The sequence below is a fragment of the Psammomys obesus genome, unplaced genomic scaffold (assembly GCF_907164565.1).
Source record: "Psammomys obesus unplaced genomic scaffold, mPsaObe1.curated_primary_1811, whole genome shotgun sequence".
Classification (NCBI taxonomy): Eukaryota; Metazoa; Chordata; class Mammalia; order Rodentia; family Muridae; genus Psammomys; species Psammomys obesus.
In genome coordinates this window covers 5,038,955-5,064,357 of record NW_026590699.1, presented here as the reverse complement: position 1 = coordinate 5,064,357, position 25,403 = coordinate 5,038,955, and the positions used below count along the sequence as shown (strand labels likewise).

Genomic DNA, 25,403 nt, shown 5'->3' with positions numbered 1-25,403 from the left:
CTGTTAGCTCTGTCAGGTACCACCATGGCTGTATTTGAGCCAATCTTATACAATTACAGGGCTGGTTGACATGTTCCCATGATTACTTGTATCACTTTGTCAGTGCTCCCAGCTGGGTCACCTGCAGATGTTTCCCTTGCTTCAAGATTAAGCGTGTCTGCATCAACAAAGACGAAGCTCGAAGGCACCACAGCGAGTGACTGGAGCCAGACACGAAGACTCTGTGATCCCATTTGTACGGCAGCCTCACGAAAGCAGTTTTGCAGATCATGAAAATGAGTCCATGGCTGTGTGCGTGAGGTTACATGAGGAGGAAAACAGCAAATGTAAGAGAATGCAGGGGCTATTGTGGGTGGCTTTCTATCTTTCCAGTATTCTGGTAATTATTTTAAAAAGAGACTAAATGTGCTGTTTTATTTCAGCAGGGAGTTGCGCTCACTCAGAACACACTGCAGAAAGGCTGAACTTGCCCTTGGCTTTGCCGTCAGATCTTGCGCCACGTTTTCTGGGTATGGTTGCTTTTCTTCAAAGGATTTCACAGCATGTCTGTGTGCCCTTGTTGGCTGTGCCTCGTATGGAGGCGATTCCTTTGTTCCAGGAGTGTGTGTCTGGCTTTCTCTCCTGGCTTTTTCTGTCTCTGCACCTGTTATTTTTCCCGTGTTGTTTCTCCTTTCATTTTAATTCTTTAACTTATTTCTTGAGATTATAATATAATTACATAATTCTCCTCCATCCAACCCCTCCCATGTGCCCCTCCTTGCTCGCTTTTAAATTAATGACCTGTTTTTTAATTAGTTGTTGTTACATATATGTATATGTGAGATATATATATATATATATATATATATATATATATATATATATATATATATATATATATATATAAATGTACGTTTGTTTTCAGGGATGACTGTTTGCTGTTGGATAAGTAATTGATGTATTCTTCCCTGGGGAAGACTATTTCTCCAGCTCTCCTTCTTTAGATGCCTGTAGTTCTCTGTGTGGGTTTGAGGCCGCCTGGACTTTCCTTGTCAACGTTAGCATGTTAATAGCATGTTAATGGCTTGTGTTTAAGCAGTCATGTTGGTGAGACTTTATGGGCTTAGTTTCTGACATCACTAGGAAGGATCTTGCCCCAAACTCCCTGATCCCCGGCTATTACAATCTTTCTGCTCCCTCTTCTGACCCCTGAGCCTTAGGTCCCAAAGTTGCACTGTAGATGTATTTGTTGGGACTTGGTTCCACAACTCTGTATTCTCATCGGTTGTGCTCTTCTGTAATGATCTCTGTATGTTGCAAAGAGAAGTCTCCCTGAGGAGGGGTGGGGACCTCTGCCTGTGGGGGGCCTCAGCAACTTCCCTCTGGCTGAGTGAGTCTTACCTCTAATCAGAGTGTGTTGGTTACAGCCAAGGCACTCACGGCACTACTGCACTGTTAGTGTTATTGGGCCCTGTTAGTTGTTGCTCTGCTTCGAAGTAGGTAGCGCTGTTGGTTGCTTCTCCCCCTGAAGCTTGCAGGAAACCTTCCTTCCTTTGTTGATCCTATTCTTGTGCAGATGTCATGCCATCTCCTTTCTAACTGTGACTCATCCCCGAGTGAGGAAAGCCTCTCTCGGATTAGCTGTTTATGGAGGTTCTGAGAGACATGGCTGGACACACCTGGCTTTCAGAAGCCTTTGTGAGGAAGGCTGAGCGTGTGTGGTGACAGAGTCCTGAACAGACAGGTCTGGGCTGTTTGCAGTGGTGTGTGCCCCTCCTTACCCATCTCTCCAAGGTGTCTTCTTGCAAGTGAGTGTCCTCTGCTTTGTTTTGCTTCTCTTTTTTCTTTTCTTTTTTCTCTTCCCTTTTCTTTCTGTTTTCTTCCTTTTCTTAATTTTCTTTTTGTGGTAGTTGGGATTAATCGGGGTCTCGTGCATACCAGGCAGGTGCTCTGATACTACGTCAGGACCCAGGCCAACCGTGCTTCTTTATCATGGCAGAGAGATCCAAGGAAACTCCTGGCGCTGACCCTCTTCCATACCGCAAGTCTGGGATGTTCTCCGGGACCCTTCCGGCTCCTCTGACATGCCCCCACCATGACTCTCCCTTTTGCCATAGGACAGATCAACTGTCACCTGGTTTCACAGGGACTTATTTCTCTTTTCCCAGAAGGAAGGAGGTTAAATGTCACATCTTCTCAGCCAGTTCACCTAGTCTAGGCCCTCTACCAGATCACTAAGGCCCCAGGCCAAGGCCTTGGTCTCTACAGGTCTTCCCAGAGCTTCATAGGTTCACAGCCTCATGCTACCTCTGTGGACTTCAGTCTGATGAGTCACATCTCTCTGCCCTGAGAAAATTTCCCATGTTGTTTTAACTGATCACTCAGTCCTTCCTGCTGCCTTCTCTCCCCTGCCTTTGGCCCCTGCTCTTACTTCCCCCATGCTTTTCCAAGTGTTTCTTCAGATGGGTCCTGTGATTCGCTTGACTCCAGACTCCATCTTTTTTTTTTTTTTTTTTTTTTTTTTTTTCTCCTTGTGGGATCTAAAGTTTAGCAATCCCATTTCCAGTGTGTCTCCTACCTAGGACCCTGTCCTTGCATGCTGGATATGTTAAAAAAAAATAATTTTTACGAAGACCATATTTACTTTTAATTTTTGTGTTTGAGCTTTGCCAATTTCTCCGTGGTAGGTTGGTGTGCTTGTTCTGTGCTGATGATTCTCTTGGCTTGTCTGGGTACCTGGCTGCCCAGGTGTGTTAAAGAGTCACTTTTAGGAGACTTTTTGCAGTCTCCTCGTAAGTGTGGAAGTAAATGTCTATGCTCACAGTGATTTGTTGGCTGTGCTTTGTTGAGGGCGGATGGTGATATGTTCGGCCCTAGGCAGGAAATCCCCCTCCCCTATACCCAAGGAGCCTAAATTCAAATTGGAGTACAGATTCTCCCGTGGGTCCAGATGCACACTAAAAGCTGTGGCCCCTTTCTGTCTGCTTACTGGAGCCTGCTTAATGAGGGAAGTAAGAGGCCTCCACCTCCAGCAGCATGCTTTCTAGCAGCTAGAATTATGTTTACTCTTCTCTGGCCTACCCTCTGAGTTCCTTGGGCAAGGCAGTACGTACTGCCTCAGTGGCTGGCCTCTGCAGCCCCTGGCTCTGACTGCTACCCTAGCCACAACCCTTTCCTCCCTTTCCACTTTGGAGGCCAAGGGCCACCCTTACCTCCCACAGCTCAGTTCCCACTGCCCAGCCCAGCTACGCTTCTCTGTAGGCCTGTTCTCCAGGCCAAGGAGCAGGACACATGTTCCACCCCTTGGAGCTGGTGCAGAACACCGGAGACCTTCCTCCACTTCAGACGCCTGGACCTACTGCTCCCAGGGCCCTTAACATGTAGACACAGAACGAGACAGTAACTGTGAAGACTTGAGCACTCTGAATGTAGGGAGTGATTACCATGTTTGGCCACAACCTTTGCATGGGGCTCTGCCAAGAACATCAGCAGATCCCTTTTGGCTGCGGCCGCTGGTTCTCCGTATGTCATCTAGTTTGGCTTTCACCTATCATCCTGGGTTTCCCAGGATGATGTACAGGAAGGCTTGGGCATTTGGGCCTTCTTGTCTTTGAATGAATTTGCTCTCTGGAGGAGAGTTTACCACTCAGCTATGCCACAAAGGCGTGTTTTGAAATGTCTGCAGTGGGCTACCGGAAGATGTGGAATTATGCATTACCGTCTCGTTCTGCTGCATGGATTATAGCGCTCTTTCTGCAGGCCCTACTGACCTCCACACAGTGCGCTTCACCCTCACCCAGGTGCTATGTTTCATGGTGCTGACAGTCTCAGAAAGAGTAAAGGGCACACCCAGAACACCAAGCGGAGAACGGCATCTCACTGTACAAGCCGTTTCCTGTGGATTCCGAGGTTTTTCTTGGTTGAAAACTTACTCTCTAATTCCCTGGTAGATTTCAAAGGCAGAGCACACAATCAGATTATTGCCCACATCCATGGGCAAAACATCACGTAACCAAGCATGTTATTATGCCAGTGTTTGGGATACAGCTGGGGACAATTTGAAGCTGTGGATTTTCAGGGGTTTTTTTTTTTTCCTCTGAGACATTTTCTTCTAATAAAAGTACATACAGTATCAGCATACATGATAAAGCTGCCCTGTTGAAGCTCAGCAGAGTACTGCCATTCTGTGGTGGATCCATGCCAGCCTCAGAAACACCAGTGATACGGAAAGTACCCATCTCAGGATTGTGGGCTCTGCACTTTGGCTTCTTAGCTTCAGGGTCTGTCTCATAGGTGGGCTGTTTGCCAGGAGCAGGTGGGAAAATGACAGGGTCCAACAAAGCAATGTCAGCCAGAAGTGGGGGAGAAATGGCCTCTTTGTGTTGGCAATGACCATGAAGTATTTGGCAATCTTTAATTATTTTTCTTTTACTTGAGACATACTCTTACTTTGTAGTCATGGCTAGCCTACAGTTTTCTATGTAGCTCAGGATGGCCTCAAACTGTGACATCTGCATGCCTGTGCCTCCTAAGGGCTGGAACTGAAGGCATGAACTACCACACCTGGTATGTTTGACAGTCTTATCCAATGAGTTCCCAATGGAGACGAGAGGTCAGTGATGTGGCTGGAAAGGGCCCAGTGAGTTTGAGTTGTCAGGATGCTACTGTAGCTCCCAATAGCATTCAAACAAGAAGAAAGAGCTATGGACCCACAACTACCCTCCCAGGCCAAAGGATTAATGGGGCACAAGGAATGGAGCCTGGCCCTTTAAGAGTACAACAACTTGGTTTAGGCTGAAGACCTGGCCAACCTTTTTCTTGAAACTGTCATGTTCTGACCCCAAAATGAACTAAAAGGTCACCTTTGACCTGCCTCCATGTATTCCTCACAAGCACAGAGCCTGAGCAGAGAGAACATCCCTGGATCAAGAGTCAGAATGTAGTCTGTCTGCGAGGCATTGTCTGTCATTGTGCCTGAGGGCCATTTTGACGGTGCTTTCACCTTTAACAGCTGAAGTGGCCTTAAGGACACCACTGGCCCCAGGACAGTCCCAGAGTTTTCTCCTGAACACAAGCTGCAACTCAGCCTGAGAGAGTAGCTTCAAGGACTCATCATTCACAAAGCAGCACTCCGTAGGGAAGGATGAAGAGTCCCGTGAGAGACAACAACCCTGTTTTAAATTCAGGGTCGCTGTGTAGAATGACCAACTGTGGCCATAAGCCAAACATGACTGGGTCCTTATCTGAGGTGCCAGTGACTTCCACCTCTGTCCAAGCTGTGTCACTATCAAAGCTCACAGAGACCCAGGCTAGGAAGTTCTGGGCCCTCTGGAATTCTTCAGCCAGGAAGCTAGCTTAACTATCTTGCAACCCACCCCCACTTTCTCTGGGATATTTGAAAACTCATCACTGGAAATCTGAATTTTTCCATCAGGGAGTGCGTTAGCTATTTTATGAGGGGAGGGGGAAAGACACACGTCACCCATGTTTGACCGCAGACGGAAGCAGCGTAGGCAGTGCCACCTTCCACAAGAAAGCCTTTCCAGTCTGTCTCCATCCACCCAAGGCTGCTTAAGGCAGAACTAATGAAATTCTCTGTAGTCTGTAATGAATTCAAGGGGATGGGGCTTCTGACACACCTGAAGCTACTCAGGCCTCCTGAGTCAGCCTCTTACACCAGCCAGTTCTCTGTCTCCTCTGTAGGCCATTCCCAACTTCTATGCATAGGGGGAGGCAGTGCCCACAGTCCTAGCTTTACAGGTACCATGGGGCCAAGCACACGTGAATCTTGAGTTACTACGTCCAAATGCCAATTATGGTTCCAGAGAGAGAGGTCGGGTTTATTCCAGATCATCCTACTCGTTCGATTGCCTTCAGCCCAGGCTGAGGGCAGGGTGAGGTTCTAAGGAAGAACATGACAGGTCTTGGGAACTGGGGGCTCTGAGAATTGGGCAGATGCACTGAAAGAGATTGAAAGGGAGCAGAGAAGATAAGCTTGCCACGGATGCAGGAGCAGCTAACATCACAGGCAGAGAAGCCCGGCTCCCACTAAACCAGAGGTCAAAGAACCGGAGCCCTCCAACCCCTGGGAAATGTTCCTTATGGAAAATGAGGCAAGGCTGCAGTGAGTGTCTATTTGTGCTTCTCAGCAGCTTCCCCTGTTCTCAAATCTCCACAAGAGTAACTACAGCCAAACTACAGATAAAAGTTTGTGTTGTGTAGGGTGTGGTGAGGGTGACCTGAAAATAGCACCCAGGGTCCCCTTGTAGGACAAAGCTCCTCTTTGGAGGCCAGTGCCCATTAGACACCCCCAAACAAACCCTGGTGTGTTCGTCTCCTGCTACTACTCCCGCTTAAGAATCTACTTCAAAAAATACCTCATTCACTACACAAGGAACTGTTGAAGAGGTGGACAGCTTAGGCTGAGGAAGGAGACCAGGGAGGCTGCAGACTTCACCTGCTGCCAAGCCCTGTCAGAGTCACCTGGGCAGAAGGGCATCCATGTTTTTCTGGGACAGCAATAGATACTATTAGAAATATAGCCTATCTATATTGTGTTTCCAAGTGTAAGCCGCTCCTAAGTTGAGTGTGCTCCTTCTGATAGGCCACATCTCGTGATGATGTGGCAATCTATCTATCTATCTATCTATCTATCTATCTATCTATCTATCTATCAGAAATCCGAATCAAGAAAATGGAAGTAAATGGCAACAAGGTCCTGCTTCTTCAGTCCTGAGATTTTGGGGACACCTTCTTTTAAATGTGCTCCTACCTTTGGTCTTACTCAGTTCTTCTAACACCTCTGAGATGTGTCTCTGTCGTACTGTAAAGGGCACATGAGGGCTCAAAGGTGAGTGATCTCCCCGAGGGCATCAGGTCAGAGTAGAGGGGTAGGATGTGGCTCTAGACTTCTTTGCTGCACACTTGGCTAAGAAATATTCTTACCTACCAGTCAAAACTGAGCTGGGCACCTGGTCCCCTGCAACCTTCTGATAAAGGGTTTTGAGCCCTAGGAGAAGAAATAATTTATTTTGTTCTCACCAGTTTGAGTAAAATTGGCTCAGGCTTACAATGCACAATGTATATGCAATCTGAGCCTCAAAGGGGTTCCTGAGTGTCTCCAGGGCTGTTGCTGTAAACACTTCATGGCCTGCTTCCACTGCAGGCACACCCCATCCCCATAAGGAAACCCGCTTGTAGCCCGGTGCTAGGAGCTCACCGACTTTGCTGAGGCCTGAACAGTGTGGGGAGCAGTCACAACATTGTGTTCTGTGTGTTGTCTCATCTTCTTCTGCTTGGTACATCCTTAGAGCCCTTCACTGGGGGAAAGCCCATAACGCAGACTACCTCTCCCCTCCCATGGCTTACCTGCCTGTCCTCTCTCCCCTTCCCTGCCTGCCTGGAGCTACTCGGAACAGAGGGTCTCACCTACCCCGTGAGTGACTGAGCTGCTTTAGAATCCCAGACAGGCTAGTCACCTGTAGACTGGGAGATCACCACGCCCCTCTCCCAGACAGCTTGGCTTCCCACTGGCAGGCAGAAGTTACTGCCTGCATAGACTGGTAGACTCGAGAGACTATACCAAGCATCCTACACAGTACAGGGCCCTCTACACCTAAGCATGACCTGGCTGTGTGATGTTGATAATGTTGAAGTTAAGAAAGCCAGCATTGGGGCTTTAAATATGGTTTAGCTGTTAAGAGCATTTCAGGCAGGCATGGTGAAGCATGCCTTTAATCCCAGAGCTTGGGAGGCAGAGGCAGGTGGATCTCTGTGAGTTTATGGCCAGCACAATTTAGATATCAAGTTCCAAGCCAGCCAGAGCTACCCAGTGAGATCCTATCTCAAAAATAAAAATAAGAGGGCTGTGTACACATGGTATACACACATGCATGAATGCAAACATTCATATATATATATATGAAAAAGAAACCTGGGAGATTTTTCTGGATGCCTTGGTTGGAATTGTGCCAATTAGTCAATAAGCATCCTTATGAGACAGGACCAGCAAAGGGCCAGAGAGGAGAGCATCATTAAGCTCTTTACCAGAACCCGTTGCAGATAGATCTCACCTCTCATTTAATGGAATTCTAAGAGGGCAGGTCCGAGGAGGAAGAGGAGAAGCGGAGGAAGGCTTGGCACGGCCTGAAACACTTTAAGATGAGGCCTACTGAGGAACTAGATGGCTGGACTTGACCAGAAACTTCACATGTCACCAGCCTCCGACACCCAGCTTCCTCCTGGCTTCTAAAAAGGTGCCAGGGAGTCACTTGACAGTACCAATTCCATCTACGACATAAAGCAATTACAGTGACAGATCCTACCAGAGACAGAGCCACCTAGTGACAATTCTTTCCTGAGACACAGAGCCATTCTATGACTATTGCCACCTGAGAGAAAAACGCTACCCCCGGGTCCCTATGAAAAGCCCCCCAGGTCCCTATGAAAAGCTCCCGTTTCTGGGACTTCTCCACCTGAGAAGCACAGCAGCAACACCTCTTCTTAGACACCAGCCCTCTCTAAGCTGAGGCACCCTCTCATTCACCTGAAACACTCAAGTCTTCCAGTTTCGATTTTCCTGTCTGTTGGAAGATGGATTTTACCTACCATCTTCTGCTGTGTTTTCTCCTTTCTCTTGAAGGGAAGGATACTCAGCCAAAAACACGAACTGCTTCCTTGTGTTTACAGTGGAGAAAGGTTTATTTATTTTACAATTGCATCCACATTTAAATGGCAACCAGGGACAGTGATGCCAAGCAGTTGGGGCCTTGTGCCCTCCCTGACATGCTGAAGAGCTTTCTGGAAGGATTCCCAGACTTAGCCCTTGCCTCAGAAACACACACTTCCTGTTTAGCCTGTGGCCCCCTGCAGAGCCTCCCCTGCTAGGCCTCACCCTAGGAGCCAACATGGCTTCCTACTCAGCTGCTCACTGCCCTTGGGCTCCCAGAGTAAGATCAGTGTTCCTGCTTCTTCTCCAGAAACTGGCTGCTCTGCCAGTTTCTGTTCAGCCCACGCTACCATTCAGGAGACACTCTCCTCTGCAGATGAGGACCTGTAACTAGAGAGGAAGTAACAGGGGGAGAGAGGGGGAGGGGTTGCTTTAAAGTACCAGAAATGCTGCTGCTTTCAGTTAGGAACATCTTCCATGTTCTGTAGCCAGATAATAAAGGTAACTGGGGTGACAGCCTCACAAGCCAGGCTGACCCTGCGAGCAGCATGGATGCAGAGCACATTTTGGAGCCACAGCTCCCCCCACACCATGGCCTGTGAGCTCTTAGCAAAACAGCCCAAGTAGTGAGGTGTGTGCTGTTTCCCAGCTAAAGCAAACTTGGTTCAGATCCGCTGGGCTTAGTTTGGATGATGAAGGATGAAGGGTTCAGCTATGGCCTCCCAACCAGACGCCTTTCCTGGACCATTAGTGGCCTAGTCACAGTCTCAGCTTCTGTGTGTGTGTCCTACTCTGTAGGGATTTCCAGTGCCAGGAGAGGCCAGGCACCTGTGGCCATGGTCATAAACTGGGAACCAGGTGGCAGACCAGATGTTGAAGGAAGGCTGCTTTGTGAGAAAGTCTGTTTTGTGAAAGGGTTTGGCGGCAGCTTGTATGTCACTTGGATTTCCTAAGCTCAGGGGCAGAGAAATGGTGACTAGCAGCAGGACTACTGTAAATGACACCATTTATAATATGACAAAGAACGTGTTCATTAAACAGCTCTTAAAAATCAGTCAGACAAATGTGGTAGACCACACCTTAAAACAGTTGCCAGGTGTGCTGATATATGCCTGTAATCCCAGCACTCAGAAGGCAGAGGCAGGTAGGTCTCTGAGTTCCACACCAGCCTTGTCCACGTGTGAGTTCCAGCCATCCAAGCCTGCGTGGAGAGACCTTAATTCCAGCAATGTCAACCACTTCCTTTCTACCTGCAGAAGGTAACGTTCCCACTATGACCTCTAGGCTGGTGCGGGGTTGTCCCTGAGACAAGATGGGCTTGTGCTTGCTCTGCTGGCAGCTGTGTGCCCTTCCCAGCAGGCTCAGTACGCAGGCTATGCATTTCCTGTCCCATTGCACTCCACGTTCCCCTGAGAGTGGGCTAGTCATCCAGATCATGTGTGTGCGGCATCGCCCTCTCTTCTAGGTGAGCTCCTTAACAGGATGCCCAGAGAAGGACGGGCACATACAGGACAGTTTCCCTGAGGAGGAACAGAGCTGCTGGGAACAGGACCCTGGTGTTCAAGGGGCCCAGGCCTTCCAGAGGCCCAGCAGAAAGGTCCCTGAGAGAGCCTCCTGCCAAAGAAGCTGCAAAAGTGTCCCTGTCCTTTCCTGAACTGGACTTTTCACAACGAGGACCTGTGAGTATGTAGCCCAGTTGCCCACAGCTTATCAGGAAGCTGCGATGCTGACTTCCTTCATTACTTAAGTCTGCCTCAGGCTCAGCTAATGTTTGTTCAAACTGACAGCCCCTAAATCATGTTGCTATGTGCCTGTCGTAGGCTTCATTCAGCCACAGTTGGACAGGGAGAGGCACTAATTTTCTACTCTAAGTTGGAAACCTAATGTCACAAAGGCCAGAATTCTGAAAAGAAAACATTACCAGCCTCTTGATAGTCTTTTGAGTTGCTAGGAAAATCTTGTCCAAGACACATTTAAAAAAAATAATAATAATAACTTGGGGCTTGCAAGTAAAGGTGAAGGCACTTGTCACCAAGCCTGTTGCCTGAATTTGGTCCCTGAAAACCATAAGGTGGAAGGGAAGAACCAAACCCCACATTACCCTCTGAACCCCACATGAATGCCATGCTCGCACATGCTCCCACAGGCATTAATTAACTAATTAATTAAATGTAATAAAAACAAAGCTTAAAAATTAATAGCTTAATATGACCAAGACTTTGTGTAACTGGATCTCAAGTCAACTGAAGAAGAAGAAAAGAAAATTTGCTACCTAAGTTGGAGTTATCCAAATAGTTATAAATGATCCAAAGACAGGACCAAAAGTGTTTTTTTCTTAAAGAAATGCAAAGATTGAGACAGGAAAGAAGGGCTGGAGAGATGGCTCAGAGGTTAAGAGCACTGGTTGCTCTTCCACAGGGCCCCGATTCAATTCCCATCACTTAGCTGGCAGCTCATAGCTGTATCTCCAGTTCCAGGGGACCTGATACCCTTACAAAGATACATGCACATGAAATAAATGCATATGAAATAAAGATAAATAAGTTATTTAGAAAAAAAAGGAAGGAAAGAAACGGAGAGAATGACAAGTGGCAGATGAGGAAGAGTAAAGCCACCAGCGTGAAAGAGGGGGCTGGTCCATTCTATTCTGTTCTGTCAAAGGAGAACGCCTTTGACCTCTCTCTTCACATTTACTTCTGGAGGTGGGAGCTGTTTTGCTCCTCAAAACAGCAAGAGTGAGCTAAGCAAGGTCCCAAGGCAACCACTGCAGAGGAAGCAGAGCCTGCTCTTCCTTAGCTCCCGTCCATTGTTCAAAAGTCTCCACAGGCAGCACTGGGCTCTCCCAGGCCTGGGTGCCATGGCAACAGTCACGTGATCCCCACAAACAGCTCTGCTGAGGCTGTAAGGCTGAGCCTGCTCTTCTCTGTAGGGAGCTGGAGTTTGTGATCTGAAATGCACCGAGTCCCCCAACTAACCACCTCTTGGGCTGAAAGGGACCTTCAGAGAGCCTGGGAGAAAAGCTACCAGGAACACAGGAAAAAGGTAGGAGACAACAGCTAGCCTCATGCTCGGGCTTGGGGTGCCAAGCAGAGCCCAGGGAAGTAGGGCGCAGATTTTATTTCATTTCATGTGTATGAATGTTTTTCTTTCATATGTCTGTGGGCCACATGCATACCTGGTGCCCGAGGAGGCTGGAAGGCACTAGGCCCCCTGGAATTGAAGTTACAGAGAGTTGTGGGCACTGAGCCCAGATTCTCTGAAAGAGCAGCCAGTGCTCTTAACTTTGCTAAGTATCTCTCCAGCCCCAGAATGACACTTCTTCAAAGGGCTCATCATTATGTGACCAGTGAACAAGATTTCCACAAACCTGGGTTCCAGATCATCCCATCCCCAAACACAGTGTGTGTTCCTAAAATACCCAATCCCCCTCCCCCAGTACTTGAAACCATATTAGGAAAAAAAAAAAAAAAAGACCTGTGTGTCCACTCCTGGACCACCACATTGCATTCACCAAAAGAAGCTAAAACCTACCTGCACCTGGAAAGGGGAGAGACAAGTATCACTTCTCTTCTCTGGATTAAGACTTGGATGTGGCTTAAGCATGTCCTGATGGCCCAGTGTGGTGGTGCACACCTTTAACCCAACACTGGGGTGAGGGGTGGGGGCAGAGACAGATCTCTGTGAGTTTGAAGCCAGCCTGGTCTCCAAAGGAGCACAGAACAGCCAAGAGTGCAAGGAGAAACCCTGTCACGAAAAAAAAAAAAAAAAAAAAAAAAAGAGTGTCATGATGGAGTTGAGCCCAGCTTCCCCTTCTCCTTTCTGGGCCCCCTACTGAGCACATTTCATTGGTTGTGTTGGAAACACTCAAGGGAGGTCATTCTTGGATCTGGAAACTTCAGGAATAGAGTGTTCCCCTTCATTAATTTTCAATGATTGCCCCGGGTACCGAATCGGTAATAAACCCTGTTTCCTGTTTCCTTCAGAAACTTCAGGGGATACCCTAAGAGGTCAACGCATTGCCAGGCTCACCTGATGCTCCAGCCTCACTCATCCTTTGCTTGCCTCTGAGCTCCCTCCCCCACCCCCTCGCTATGTAGCACTCCTCCCCAGCTCTTTTGAGAGCCTGAGTTTACTTCCTTATATTTCATTCCAATGTACCTCTCAAGAGAACTGTTCACTGCTATAAGAAGCATATCATGTCCTTCTGCCTTATTCATGACACCATGTTGGATTATGCGCTTGGCACATGGCATTTGTTTTACCAGCTCTGATCAGATGATCCACTGTAGTATTATCAACCTATAGTAACCACTTAATAAAGAGCTCTCACTGCTCACTAGGAGGCCAGAGTCAGTAAATGTTGTTTCTCTGAATGATCTTCAAGACCAGTCCAGTGGGTATATTGTTCTTTTTTTTAATCCCAGGGATTGGCCCAAGACCCATGAGTTAAGCAATCAACCTGTGCTTATGTGAGTGCCCAAAGCCTGCACCCAAGACACTGTTAAAGGAAGATGTTTTAAAATGGTCACTGCAGAAGAAGAGGTCCTATTGAGCAAATGGGACGTACAGTGGAGCGTAGGCTAGGGCCCTGAGCTGTTTGGGAGCACTGGCTTATGGCACAACTACACACATCTTTGAAATGCCCCAGAGCCTATGGTTGGGAGTTTTTAGAGAACCGGATATGGCCAAGGCCATCAGCAGAGCACGTAGGCTGGGGATCCACAGCCTGGCACAAAGACAGATATGAGCAGGTGGAAGGTGATGAGGAGCAGCAAAGGGCAGAGATCCCTCTTCCACCCCAAGCAGGACCATGAGGGAAAGGTGCTACGCATGACAGAACAAACCATGAGCCTCATCGAGAAGAAGACAGAAACAAAGATGGGAAGGAAATCACATAGGACCAATCTTGGGCATTGCTGACGAAACAAATAAAGAAGAGGGGGGATTGGGCGGAAGCACTCAATGACGGAGGGCATAGCCTCTGAATAAAAGCCATGCCAGCCGGGGGGGTGTGGAGTGGTCCAGACGGAAGGAGGTCAGACCATGGAGGCCTGGAGCTCGTGTGACGTCCCCATAGGCACAAGACAAGGGAAGGGGACTGTCACAGTCAGGGTTTCTATGCTGTGATGAAACCTGAAACCTGACCAAAGCAACGTAGGGAAGTAGGGGTTTGTTTGGCTTACAATTCCATCATCAAAGTCAGGGCAGGAACCTAAGCAGAGGCCACAGAGGGGCACTGCTGACTGGTTTGTTCTCCCTGGCTTGCTCAGTTTGCCTTCTTAGACAACTCAAGACCACCTGCTCAAGGGTGGAACCGCTCACAGTGAACTGGGTCTTCCCACATCAGTCATCAATCAGGAAATGTTCTCAGCCCTGCCGACAGGCAGTGTGACGGAGGCATTTTCTCAGCTGGCGTTTCTCCTCCTAGATATGTCTAGGTTTGCCTCAAGCTGACAAAAAGCCAAGCAGCACAAGGACAAAGTGTGACTGTGGCCTGGGTACCAAGGGCCCTGTTGGACAAAGACGGATATGAGCAGGTGGAAGACAGGTGATGAGGAGCAGCAAAGAGCAGAGATCTCTCCGGCCCCAAGCACAACAGTGTTTCCTGTGAATAGTACAGATTTCAGTTTTTCAAGTACTTAGTGCTAGAATGAGAATCTCTGAAAACACAGAGTTTGATGAATCAGGGAAAAGAGAACACTGTACCCTCAGCCACCAGTGACACCCCAGAGCCACCTCTAGAGTCTCGTGAGGTAGGTCTTTTAGGAGCTGAGTGCCCTTCCGATCCTGCTCCCACACGTCAGCCAGCACCACCATGGCGTAGTTCACTGCTTTTTGAGGGGAACTGCTTCCTCCTCCCTGCCTGGTTCCCTTCCTCTGATGGGCTTATACAGCTGGTGAAAGAATCTGCAAGCCTGAGGATGCGTTGATAAAGCCTGCCTTGATCTGTTGTTTATGCTATAACGAGACACCCAGACCAGACAGCTGATGAACAGTAGACATTTGTTTCTTATAGTCGAGAGGCTACACACTTAAGATCAAGTCTCTGGAGGACTAAGTGTTTGGGAAAAGTGGCTTCCAAGATGACAGCCTCAGCGGGATAAAAGGAGGCACAGGAGATCTCTGACTGTTTTATAAGGGCTTTAATTTCACTCATGAGAAAAGAAACATGATTTACTCATGTCCCCAAAGGCCCCACTTCTTAATTCCATCATAGGGAGGGTTAAGCTTTAGCATGAATCATGGAGGAACACAGAATCAAACCATAGCAACCTTCCAAACTGAAATAAAAGAGAACAAAGGCCTAACCAAATCAAACAAACACAACCTGAATTTCCAAACACAGTGGGACAAGTGCAGAGGTATAATACACCCACAGTGAAAAGACCAAAAGGAGAAGAAAAAAAGGAAGAGGTCTAAGAAGGAATAATAGGAAAAATGTCTCCCAAATTCATATCAGACATGACAGTCAAAATCCAAGAAATCCAGGGAATGCCACGAAGCATAAATGTCTCAAACTACACATACACAAACATTCTGCCAAGGCTAATGACCTGAATTTCATCCTTGGGACCTACAGGATAGAAGGGGAGGACCAACTCCCACCCACGTGTCCTCTGACAGGTTGTGAAATGTGTGCATGCACACAACAAACACACACATAAATACATGCATGTAATAAAAATTTAAATACAGAGAGTAACAATGGCCTGGATTATGTATGTCTTGTATACTTCAAAAATACAGGAGCGGGAGGGAAGTAATAGGATTTAGTTGTTGTAAGGGGCTATACTGCTCATTATTCATGGACTTGGAATAGTTTTAAGTGTATGTTGCAAACTCCATGGAAAACAGTAAAATATATATATCTTTCAAATGTTTAACTGATGTGGCTGGAGAGATGGGTCAGTGGTTAAGAGCACTGGCTACTCTTGCAGAAAGAGGACTTGGGCTCAGCTCCAGCGCCCAGATGGAGATTCACAACCTCCTGTTACTCCAGTTCTAGAGGACCTGGCACTCTCCTCAGGCACCAGATACACATGGAGCATACATACCTGCAGGCAAAACATTTGTACACATAAAATAAAATAAAGATATTTGATCTCAAACAAAATGAGAAAAGGCAGAAAACTTGTATAAAACCGAAAAAAGGAACAAAGGACAAGGTTGATGGATAGAAAGTAGCAGCAAATGTAGTCATATGACTGAATCAGTGGTCCTCAGCCTTCCTAACACTGTGACCTTTAATACAGTTCCTCATGGTGTGGGGACCCCAACCATAAAGTTATTTTCATTGCTACTTCACAACTGTGATTTTGCTGCTGTTATGAATTGTAATGTAAATAGTTTTGTAGGCAGAGTTTTGCCAGAGGGGTTGTGACCCACAGTATGAGAAGTGCTGGTCTAAATGCACCAATTAAGTCACAGAGATTGGCACCTGTGAAAGCTTTAGCTGGTAAAGGTTCTCGAAACCAAGCCGAGCTTCATTTCCTGGAACCCCCTCGGTGAAAGAAAAGAACCACAACTTCTGGAAGCTATCCTCTGGCCTTCGCTCAGTGTTACATCATGTACACCCTGCGACACTCAGTAGAGAAATCAGTGTTTTCAAAAGGCAAATATGAAAGTAGATCAAAACCACATTTAAATATATGTGTGGTGACCATAAAATCCACCTCAGTATAAAGATATGCAGATTACAAATAAATAGATGGAAAAGAACACACCATGTTAACACTAATTCAAAACAAGCAAGGAATTTCTTTGTTTTTTTTTGAGACAGGGCTTCTCTGTGTAGCCTTGGCTGTCCTGGACTCACTTTGTAGACCGGGCCAACCTTGAACTCATAGCAATCTACTTACCTTTGACTCCCTGAGTGCTGGAATTAAAGGCACGTGCCAGCAAGCTGTTTTTAATTTTAGGCAGAACAGGCTTTAAAACAAGGAGTTTTACTAGGGACGAAAAAAATAATTAAACGATTACAATGGTATTAACCCTTCAAACAGATAATCCTTAACATGTATGCAACTAACAATAGAATGTCAGGCCATGTGGGACAAAGAGAGTTAGAACTACAAGAAAAAAAACATGAATTTAGAGAAGACACCCAAAGGATAATAAGCAGTAAGTATGATCAAACTGCATTATATGTATATATGAAAACAACTACAATGATATACATGCTGGTTTTAAGGGGGGAAAGAAATACATGATTCTACTACCACAGTTGGAGATTTTAATACCTTCAGTCAGAAATATATCACTAGGCAGAAAATCAGCAGGGAAATATTTAAGCTCAGTTAACGCTATCAGTCCATTTGATTGAAATCTATAGACTATGCCACCCAATAGCAAAATAATATACATTTCTTAAGATAATCTAGAATCGTCAGAAGGTAGACCACATCCCAGCCCACAAAACGCCTCAGTAAACCTAACAGATTAGAAATTGTGTGACGTTTGTTCTGAGATCACCATGGGATTGAGCTAGAAGTGAATAACAGGAAGGCAACTGGAGAATTTCCAAACATTAGAAATTAAATATTATACTTTAAAATAACACATGGATTAGGAAGGTATCTCAAGAAGATTATATAGACACACATACATTCCATTTAAGGTGTGTGTGTGTGTGTGTGTGTGTGTGTGTGTGTGTGTGAGCACGCATGTGTACACATACGCATGTACATGCTGGAGCTGGTTCTCTGTCTCCATCAGAGGTTTTAGGAATTGAACTCAGGTCAGTAGGCTTGGTGGCAAGTCCCTTTATCTACTGAGCCATTTTGCCAGCCCTCCAGAGAAAAAGGTTAAATGTTGTGAACTAAATGGAAACAAAACACAATTTCTCAAAATTTGTGGGATGCAATGAAAACAGCACTGAAAGGGAAACCTGCACCACTGGATGCATCGATTTATACCAAAGAAGGACGAGCTGAGTGTGGCGGCACACACCTTTAATTTCAGCACTCAGGCAGCAGAGGCAGGAGGCTCTCACTGAGCTCAAGGCCAGCCTGGTCTACTTCCAGGCCAGCCAAGGTTACATAGTGAGATCTTGTCTCAAAAAAAAGGGGGGGGGGGTTAAATACAAAATTAGCTAGAGTAGAGAAATAACAAATGTAGGAACAGAAAACAGTGAGATTCAAGTCAGGAAATCAGTACGCAAAAAAAATGCATGACTTCTATGCAGGCTAACTAAGAAAAGAGCAAGATGACTCAAATTATTAGCATGAGAAGGAAAACAGAAAACTTCAGTGCTCTGAACAATAGGCTGGGATGTAGCTCAGGGGTAGAGTACTTGTCTTCCATGTGCGAGGCCCCAGGTTTGATTCCCAATACAACCAAAACTAGAAATTCCGAAGCAGGCCTATAGCCATTAAAATATTCAATCAACAATCAACTTCCAAAATGGAAATCACTGATGCCAAATGGATTTGCTAATCAATTTTATGAGATATTCAAGGAAGACATTGTGCTAATTCTCCATGGTCTCTTTCCAAGGTTAGAAATAGTAATACTTCCTAACCCTTTCTATTAGGCCAGCGTTTTCTGGTAACCCAAACCAGATAAAAGAACAGACTGATAACATGAATATAGAATCCAACATCGTATTAAAAACCAACCAAGAACAATGTATGGATATAACCTAGAACCCCTGCTTGGATGTAGATCATGGTAGCTCAATATCCAAGTGGGTTCGCTAGTGAGGGGAACAGGGACTATTTCTGACATGAACTCAAGGCTGTCTCTTTGACCTCTCCCTGCCCCCAAAGGAGGAGCAGCCTTGCTAGGCCATAGAGGAGGACATTGCAGCGAGTCCTGAAGATACCTGATAAGCTAGGGTCAGATGGAAGGGGAGGAGGACCTCACCTATCAGTGGACTTGGAAAGGGGCAGGGAGGAGATGAGGGAGGGAGGGTAGGGTTGGGAGGGAATGAGGGAGCAGGCTACAGCTAGGATACAAAGTTAATAAACTGTAACTAATATTAAAAAAATAAAAATTTAATTAAAAAATTATATACCACAACCAACTGGGATTCATTCCCCCGGTATGCAAAGGTGGGTTATTATTTAAATGACAATATAATCTGTTATACAACAACAGGAGAGAGTGAAGGTGAAGAGAGAAAAAAGAAGGAAGGGAGGAAGGAAGGTAGGAGGGAAGGAAAAAAAGAAGAAAGGAAGGAAGAAAATTAAATTAGAATCAAGTTGGAGGACTAGAGATACTGTCTTCAAGACATACTCTAATGCTATAGTCATCAGAATGATATGATATTGCTCAAAGAACAGTCAACTAGATCAATGGGATAGAATAAGAACCAGAAATAAGCAAATAAATAATTATAATTGGGTAATATTTCACAAAGGATCCGAAGCAGTACAGTTGACAAAAAATAAACTTTTCAATAAACAGCATTGCGTAAACTAAATCTCTGTGTACAAAAATAATAAATAATGATAATATAGACTCAGAATTTGCAACTTTTACAAGTAATAAGTAAAAAATTAACAGTGAGTCTAAATGCAAAACTATCAAACTTCTAGAAAATAACAGACGGTATTCCAATGACCTTGGGAATATATACAAACCAAAGAAATGCATAGTTTATGAAAGAAATAACAAACAAACTGGGCTTCATCAACATTAAAAAATGCTACTACACTGTGGAAAACAACGTTGGGAGAGACATGAGCTAAGCCACACCTGGGGAAAGGCATGTAAAACATGTATGTTATAGATGATGTTTTCCAAAGTGTAAAAAGAACCCTTAAAACTCAATAGAAAGAAAGCAATGTAACTTAAATACTGGGTTTAAACTGAACAGAGGTCCCCAGACAATACATACAGATGACAAATAAGCCTGTGAAAAACACTCCACATCATTTCATGTGGAAAAGTCATATTAAAACAAGAATTAGGCAGTGCTCCACTCCCATTAGAATCCCCATCTCCCAGGAACCCCAACTTGGGTATCTATTAGAAGCCTCTGTCAAACTGTCCCTTGGGTTCTTAGTGATGCTTCCTTACACAGGCATGCATGATCAAATCACTGGACACTGGGGTCCAGCTTAGCCTTCATCCCTACTCTTCTCAGAGAGGTTGATGACTGGGACCAAAATTTCTAGCCCTCTACAATTGCATAATAAGCCCCCTGGTGACTGGCCTCCATGTGAGGCCAGGCAGGACCCTCATCGCCAGCTGTCTCACTGCCTCCCAGCAAGATTTCTGTTCTATAAAGACAGGAAAGGGAAGAGAAGACTAAGTGCATGCCTTCCCACGCCTGTGTAGACGGCAACAGAACATTCCAGAAGATCACAGTAGAATACTGTGTAGAATACTCAGATAGATAGAAAGGGCTACACTATTCTTAAAGATAAACACTTGATGCACAAAGATAGCCTTTTCCCCTCAGTTGCTTTGTATCCTTAGCAAAATCCACTGTTTTACTGTTCCCTTGGGACTAGACACATTTATCATCAAGCTTTCCTGGTAAGCCATGCGTGAACCCCCAGGAAATACTGGAAAGGAAGTATGATTTGAGGATGCTAACCTAGGATACCGGATTCTAGAACCACCACAGGGCCTCTGGACCTAAGCGTGGAACAGCACTAAGCCAGACAGGAGACAGGCCAAAGCAGTACACTCAGCCTCGATAGCATAGGAACATCAGAGGACAGTGAAAGTGGTGTCACTGCAAATGGTCTGCAGACGCCAGTGCTCTCCCCACTGTTCAGAGGCTGGGAGCAGACAGTCAAGGTGCAGCAATACATAGAGGCAGAGACAGAGATGGATGGAGACAGAGACAGACAGACAGACAGACAGACAGACAGAGAGAGAGAGGTCTTATTTCAGTGTCCCCTACTGGAAGAAGCAGAACACTAAAAACCAAGCATTGCACCCTTCCATGAGGAGCGAAGAAGAAGCCATCTTTGATACAAGGCTTTTGTACCGCAAATTTATCTCCGAGGCTACACCTGCCCACAGGGCCACATTCTCACTCTACTCTGAAGATTAAGCTTCCAACCCATGAATTTAAGGGCACATTAAGTCCACAACGGACTCTTAGTCTGTTTGGGCTGCCTAAAACAACAGAGGTTTAGATTTCACAGCTCTGGAGGTTGAAAGGCAAAATGCTGGCAGCTGCAGTGCCTGCTAAGGGCCATTTTTATAAATGCTGCCCCCACCATGTCTCTCAAAGTAGGATCTCTTAGACTACTTATCCCATTTAGGGAGGCTCTGCCCCAGAGCCTCATCACCTCCCATAGACTCCACTTCCTAATGCCTCGGGGAAAAGATTTCAACGCATGAATTTGGAGGACAAAAATGTTCAGGCCCCGGCAACAGCATCTCAAACATCTGAAAAGTGGATGTGATTTATACACAAAGGATAAACCTGGGTCTATTCTTGCTTGCCTAGCCTGAGCTGCCATGGGGAATACCAGACCAGACCACTTTAAAAGCAGAGATATATTTCTCACAGTTCTGTGGGCTAGGAATCTAGCATCAAAGCTGCTGGGTAGGGTTCGGTTCTTGGTAAGGGTGGATTCATGAGTTTCACAGCAGAGCTTCTTTCTGCTCCTGTGACAGAGAGGACCAATGCTCTCCCTTTGTCCTTCCTCCAGGGGAACCTTGTCTCTACACTCAACTCCTGGGGCAGGAGCTTCAGTCTGGATTCTCAGGGCTTGGAGTCTTCAGCACACACATTGTATGATAAGAGAAATTCCAGAAGGATTATGAATTAAATGTAAAAGTCCCCATGAGTGTTGTGACATGCCAGCAATTCCAGCAGCGCTCTTGAGGCTAAGAGAAAGATCAAGATTTCAAGGCCAGCCTAGGCTGGCTCAGAAACCGTAGCCAGGCATGGTGGTGCACACCTTTAATACCAGCACTCAGGAGGCAAAGGCAAGCGGACCTGTATGAGCTCAAGGAGCCAGCCTGGCCTACATAGTGAGTTTCAGTACCGTCAGAGCTACATAGTGAGATCCTGCCACAGAAAAGCAAACAACATCCACAAAAAGTACAAAAATAATTAACTTCACAAGTCCTAAAAACTGGAAAATGAAAATGGACTAGCAAAAAAAAAAAAAGAAAGAAAAGTTTCCAGAAGAATTTCACATAGCTTTTAACCTATAAAAAGACCGTCAGCTTCACTAATAATAAATAAATGCAAATTAAGGTTGCCCTCTGCTACTGTTTCCCAACTCCGAGTCTGGTGAGGAGCCCAGCTGTCACTGACAGTGCTCTGGGGGAAGGGCCACCATCCTGCTCTGCTGGCATGTGTGTGAAAGGCAGAGCCCCATGGGGGAACTGAGCAACACCTCATTAAATTGCACACATGGTTATCCTTTACCCTAGCAATCCCAATTCCAGATACACTGGCAAATACACAAAGACAAATTGCAAAAGATATTAATTGCAGCTTTTTTTGTAATAGCGAAATTGGAACCAATTCAAATATTCCTCAATGGGCAGCTGGGTAAATACTTTACACATAATGATTATTATACAATGAAGAGTAAAAAAAAAAAAAAAAAGAAAAAGAAACAACTTCTCCGCTACTGTACATACTGCATTCATTTCTGGAACGTAGTATGTTGCAGTTTAAATATGGTTTAATGTCTCCTGAAGCTTTATGTGCTGAAATTTAAGCCCCATCATGAGGCACCTCTATCTTAAGGGCAGAAACTTGATCTCCTACGACGTTTGGGATGAAGCTTGTGGGGTGGTTTGGGTTAGACAATGCCATCCACGTTGAGCCCGGGACTGAATCCTGGTGGTCTAATAACAGAGGGATGGTTTTATAGGTGGCGCTCTTCCCTGCCGTAAACGAATATCTGATTTCCTCTCTACATGTAGACAGATGATAGTAGACAGATGATTGATGGGCAGATAAACGGTAAATGGATGGTTGCGAGGCCAGAAACCATGTAAATGGGTGCACACATGCTTTCACACGCGTGCGTACATCTACACACACTCGTGCAAACATGCATTTTATCTCTTCCCACATGATACTCTGCACCTGCTGGGGCTTGGTTAGTGAGAAGGCCAACATCAGATGGACCAGGACAGCAAAGCGAAACAAACCTCTTTTTTATATAAAGTACCCCTCCTCCAGTACTTAATTCTCGTAACAAAAGGAAAAACAAAAAGCAACAACAACAACAAGACTAGACCCAGAACAGCACACACGATATGTACTCACTTACAAGCGGATTTTAGTCATCTAGTCCAGGATAGACGTACTACAATGTACAGACCCCACAAAGATTGGTCTGATGGGCATTGTAGGCTTCGTGTGGGTCCACTAGTTAGGGGGGTGGGGAATATCACTGACGTGGACTACGTTGTCTGCTTTTTTGATCACCTCCCCTGATGGCACTTCCCTACCAGGCCACAGGGGAGGAAGATGAATTTAACCCCCATGTGACTAGATGAACTGGGGTGTCTGGATAGGGGCTCTCCTATTCTGAGGAATAAGGGAAAGGGGATGTGGAAGGGAGGGTGGGACTGGGAAGAGAAGAGGGAGGGGCCTATGATTGAGATGTAAATTGAATAAGTTAAAAAGAAACAACTCTGAACTGAAAATAGATGATCTAAATTTAAAAAACCAAAAAACAAAAAATAAATGACTAATATATATTGTTTAATGAAAGAAGTAAAATGGGAAAAGATACATATAATTTGTTGTTTATATAAGCCAAACAGGTGAAAATGTACACATATTTATTGGATAAACATATACTGTAACGTTTGTGTATGTGTATTCTATATGTCTTTATATTTTTATATGAAAATAAGTATAAAACTGGAAGAATTACCAATGAAAACAGAATGGAGTTGAAAGAACTTAGATCTCTTTTAAAACGCTGTTTGGGGCATATTTGGCTTTGGAACTGTGTATATCTCTCACATTCTACAAAGCAAATTAAATTTAACAAGCATTCCCAACTATTGAGAACAAAATGAATCTGAGTGTAGATGTAGCTCCTTCCTAATCACACGGAGAAGACAAATTCCAGAGACCTTTAAAATCAGTTACTTGTTCCTTTAGAGTGACAGTCCCCCAGAGATACAGCAGTGATATAGAGGGATGCTGTCAGCGGAGGTGTGTGTTTCGGGGCGAGAGGCAGGCCTGCTGGCATTTAGCTAAGCACATCAGCCTAGGAGAAGGTGTAGTGTGAGGTTAGGGTAGCTCTCTAAAAGGACTGAGGCTCTAACCTTGTGGCAATGATCACAGCAGCAGGAAATGCCACCCCAACGTTGACCGTCCACAGGAGGATGCCTGGGCCGTAGCCTCTGCAAGCCCTTTCCCACTAAACTCAGCTCTAGAATGCCGGCTCCATGGTGAGCTGGAGACTCCAAAGACAGCCTCACCACCTCACCGTTCAGAAGGCAAGGACACAGTCAAGATCATTATAAACAGGACCCGGGGCAAGCCCATGCTCTAAGGAGCCTCATGACGGACTAAGAGATTGAGGGAGCGGAGAAAAGAGGAGCACGGATAGGGCTCAGATGCTGAAATAACTGCTGTTGTTTGAAGCGTTTTTGTGGTGTTGAAACTGCATGCATGCTTGCATGCATGTGCAGCGTGCATGTGTGTGTGTGTGTGTGTGTGTGTTTGCGCGCGCGCACGCGCTGAAATACTGAGTGGAATACTGTCCTGCTGAATCTGAATGGTTGAACTAGGATAGGGCAGAGAGTGGGTATAAAGAATCTGCATTGGGATCAGGCTGTGTTGAGTTACTGGAGTGCCGTACACAGGTTCATTAATTACAGCACTTTCTAAGGTTGAGTTTCTTTTTTATTTCAGTATAAAGATTGAACCCAGGACTTGCGTACGTTAGGCAGATGCTCTATCACTGAGCTACATTTCAGCTCTTTGTGGTTTTTGAGACAGTGTGTCACTAAGTGGCCCAGGCTGGCCTCAGACTTGCAATCCTCCTGATTTTCCATGCACGATCAGGCCTGGCCTATGTTTAAAATTTTACACAAAAGTTTAAGCTAATTTTGAGTTGGGGGAGGGGAAGCAGATTAATAATGACACTTACTGTGTAGCCCTGACTGACCTGGAACTGGCTGTGTAGACCAGGCTAGCCTAGAATCTGCCTCTACCTCTTGAATGCTAGAGTGATAGCTTTCCTGGCTTTCCACAAGTTTCAAAACTTCAAATAAAATAATGAGTTGACTGAAGTTCACTCACGGTGAGCAGAAATAGATACTGGACCAATAGGTATGAGTGAAAGGCAGGGAAGAGCGTGGGGCTGGAGGAGGGGGACAAAGATAACGTTTGTTTTCAAACAGCGTCAAGTTTAGAGAACCATCCTAGAAAAAAAAATAACCTCATACATCTCTGCTCATGTCTCCATCTCTGTGTCTGTGTGATGGGTGATCTTAACTGCCAACTTGATGGGGCTTAGAATCAGTATGGAAGCAAACGTCTGCAAATACCTGTGAGAGAACTTTTAGATTGGTCCATTGAAGTGAGAAGAGATGCTCTAAGTGTGTATAGCATACTCCATGGGCAGGGGTTCTGGACTTTATGAGTGGAAATGCAGTGTGGCCAGCTGCTTCAAGCTCTTGCCACATCTTCTCACTCATGATAACTGTACTGTCCACTGTGAGCCAAAAGGGACCTTCCTTCCTTCCTTCCTTCCTTCCCTCCCTCCCTCCCTCCCTCCCTCCCTCCCTCCCTCCTTCCTTCCTTCCTTCCTTCCTTCCTTCCTTCCTTCCTTCCCTACTTCCTTCCTTCCTTCCCTCC

General features: G+C 45.7%; 1 protein-coding gene across 3 annotated transcripts in view; it reads left to right on the top strand.

Moving 5' to 3' along the window:
• The first annotated feature begins 478 nt into the window (after positions 1 to 478).
• Cfap97d2 (CFAP97 domain containing 2) overlaps positions 479 to 25,403 on the top strand; it is a 37,762-nt gene continuing 12,837 nt past the window's right edge. For 2 of the 3 annotated variants that reach the window (XM_055608461.1, XM_055608459.1), the window contains exon 1: positions 11,545 to 11,689. In XM_055608461.1, coding sequence (XP_055464436.1) covers positions 11,600 to 11,689 — 90 coding nt within the window. In that variant the 5' untranslated portion in view covers positions 11,545 to 11,599. Of the gene's footprint in view, positions 510 to 10,112; positions 10,327 to 11,544; positions 11,690 to 25,403 lie in introns of those variants that run through there. The other variant, XM_055608460.1, reaches the window with a different exon arrangement.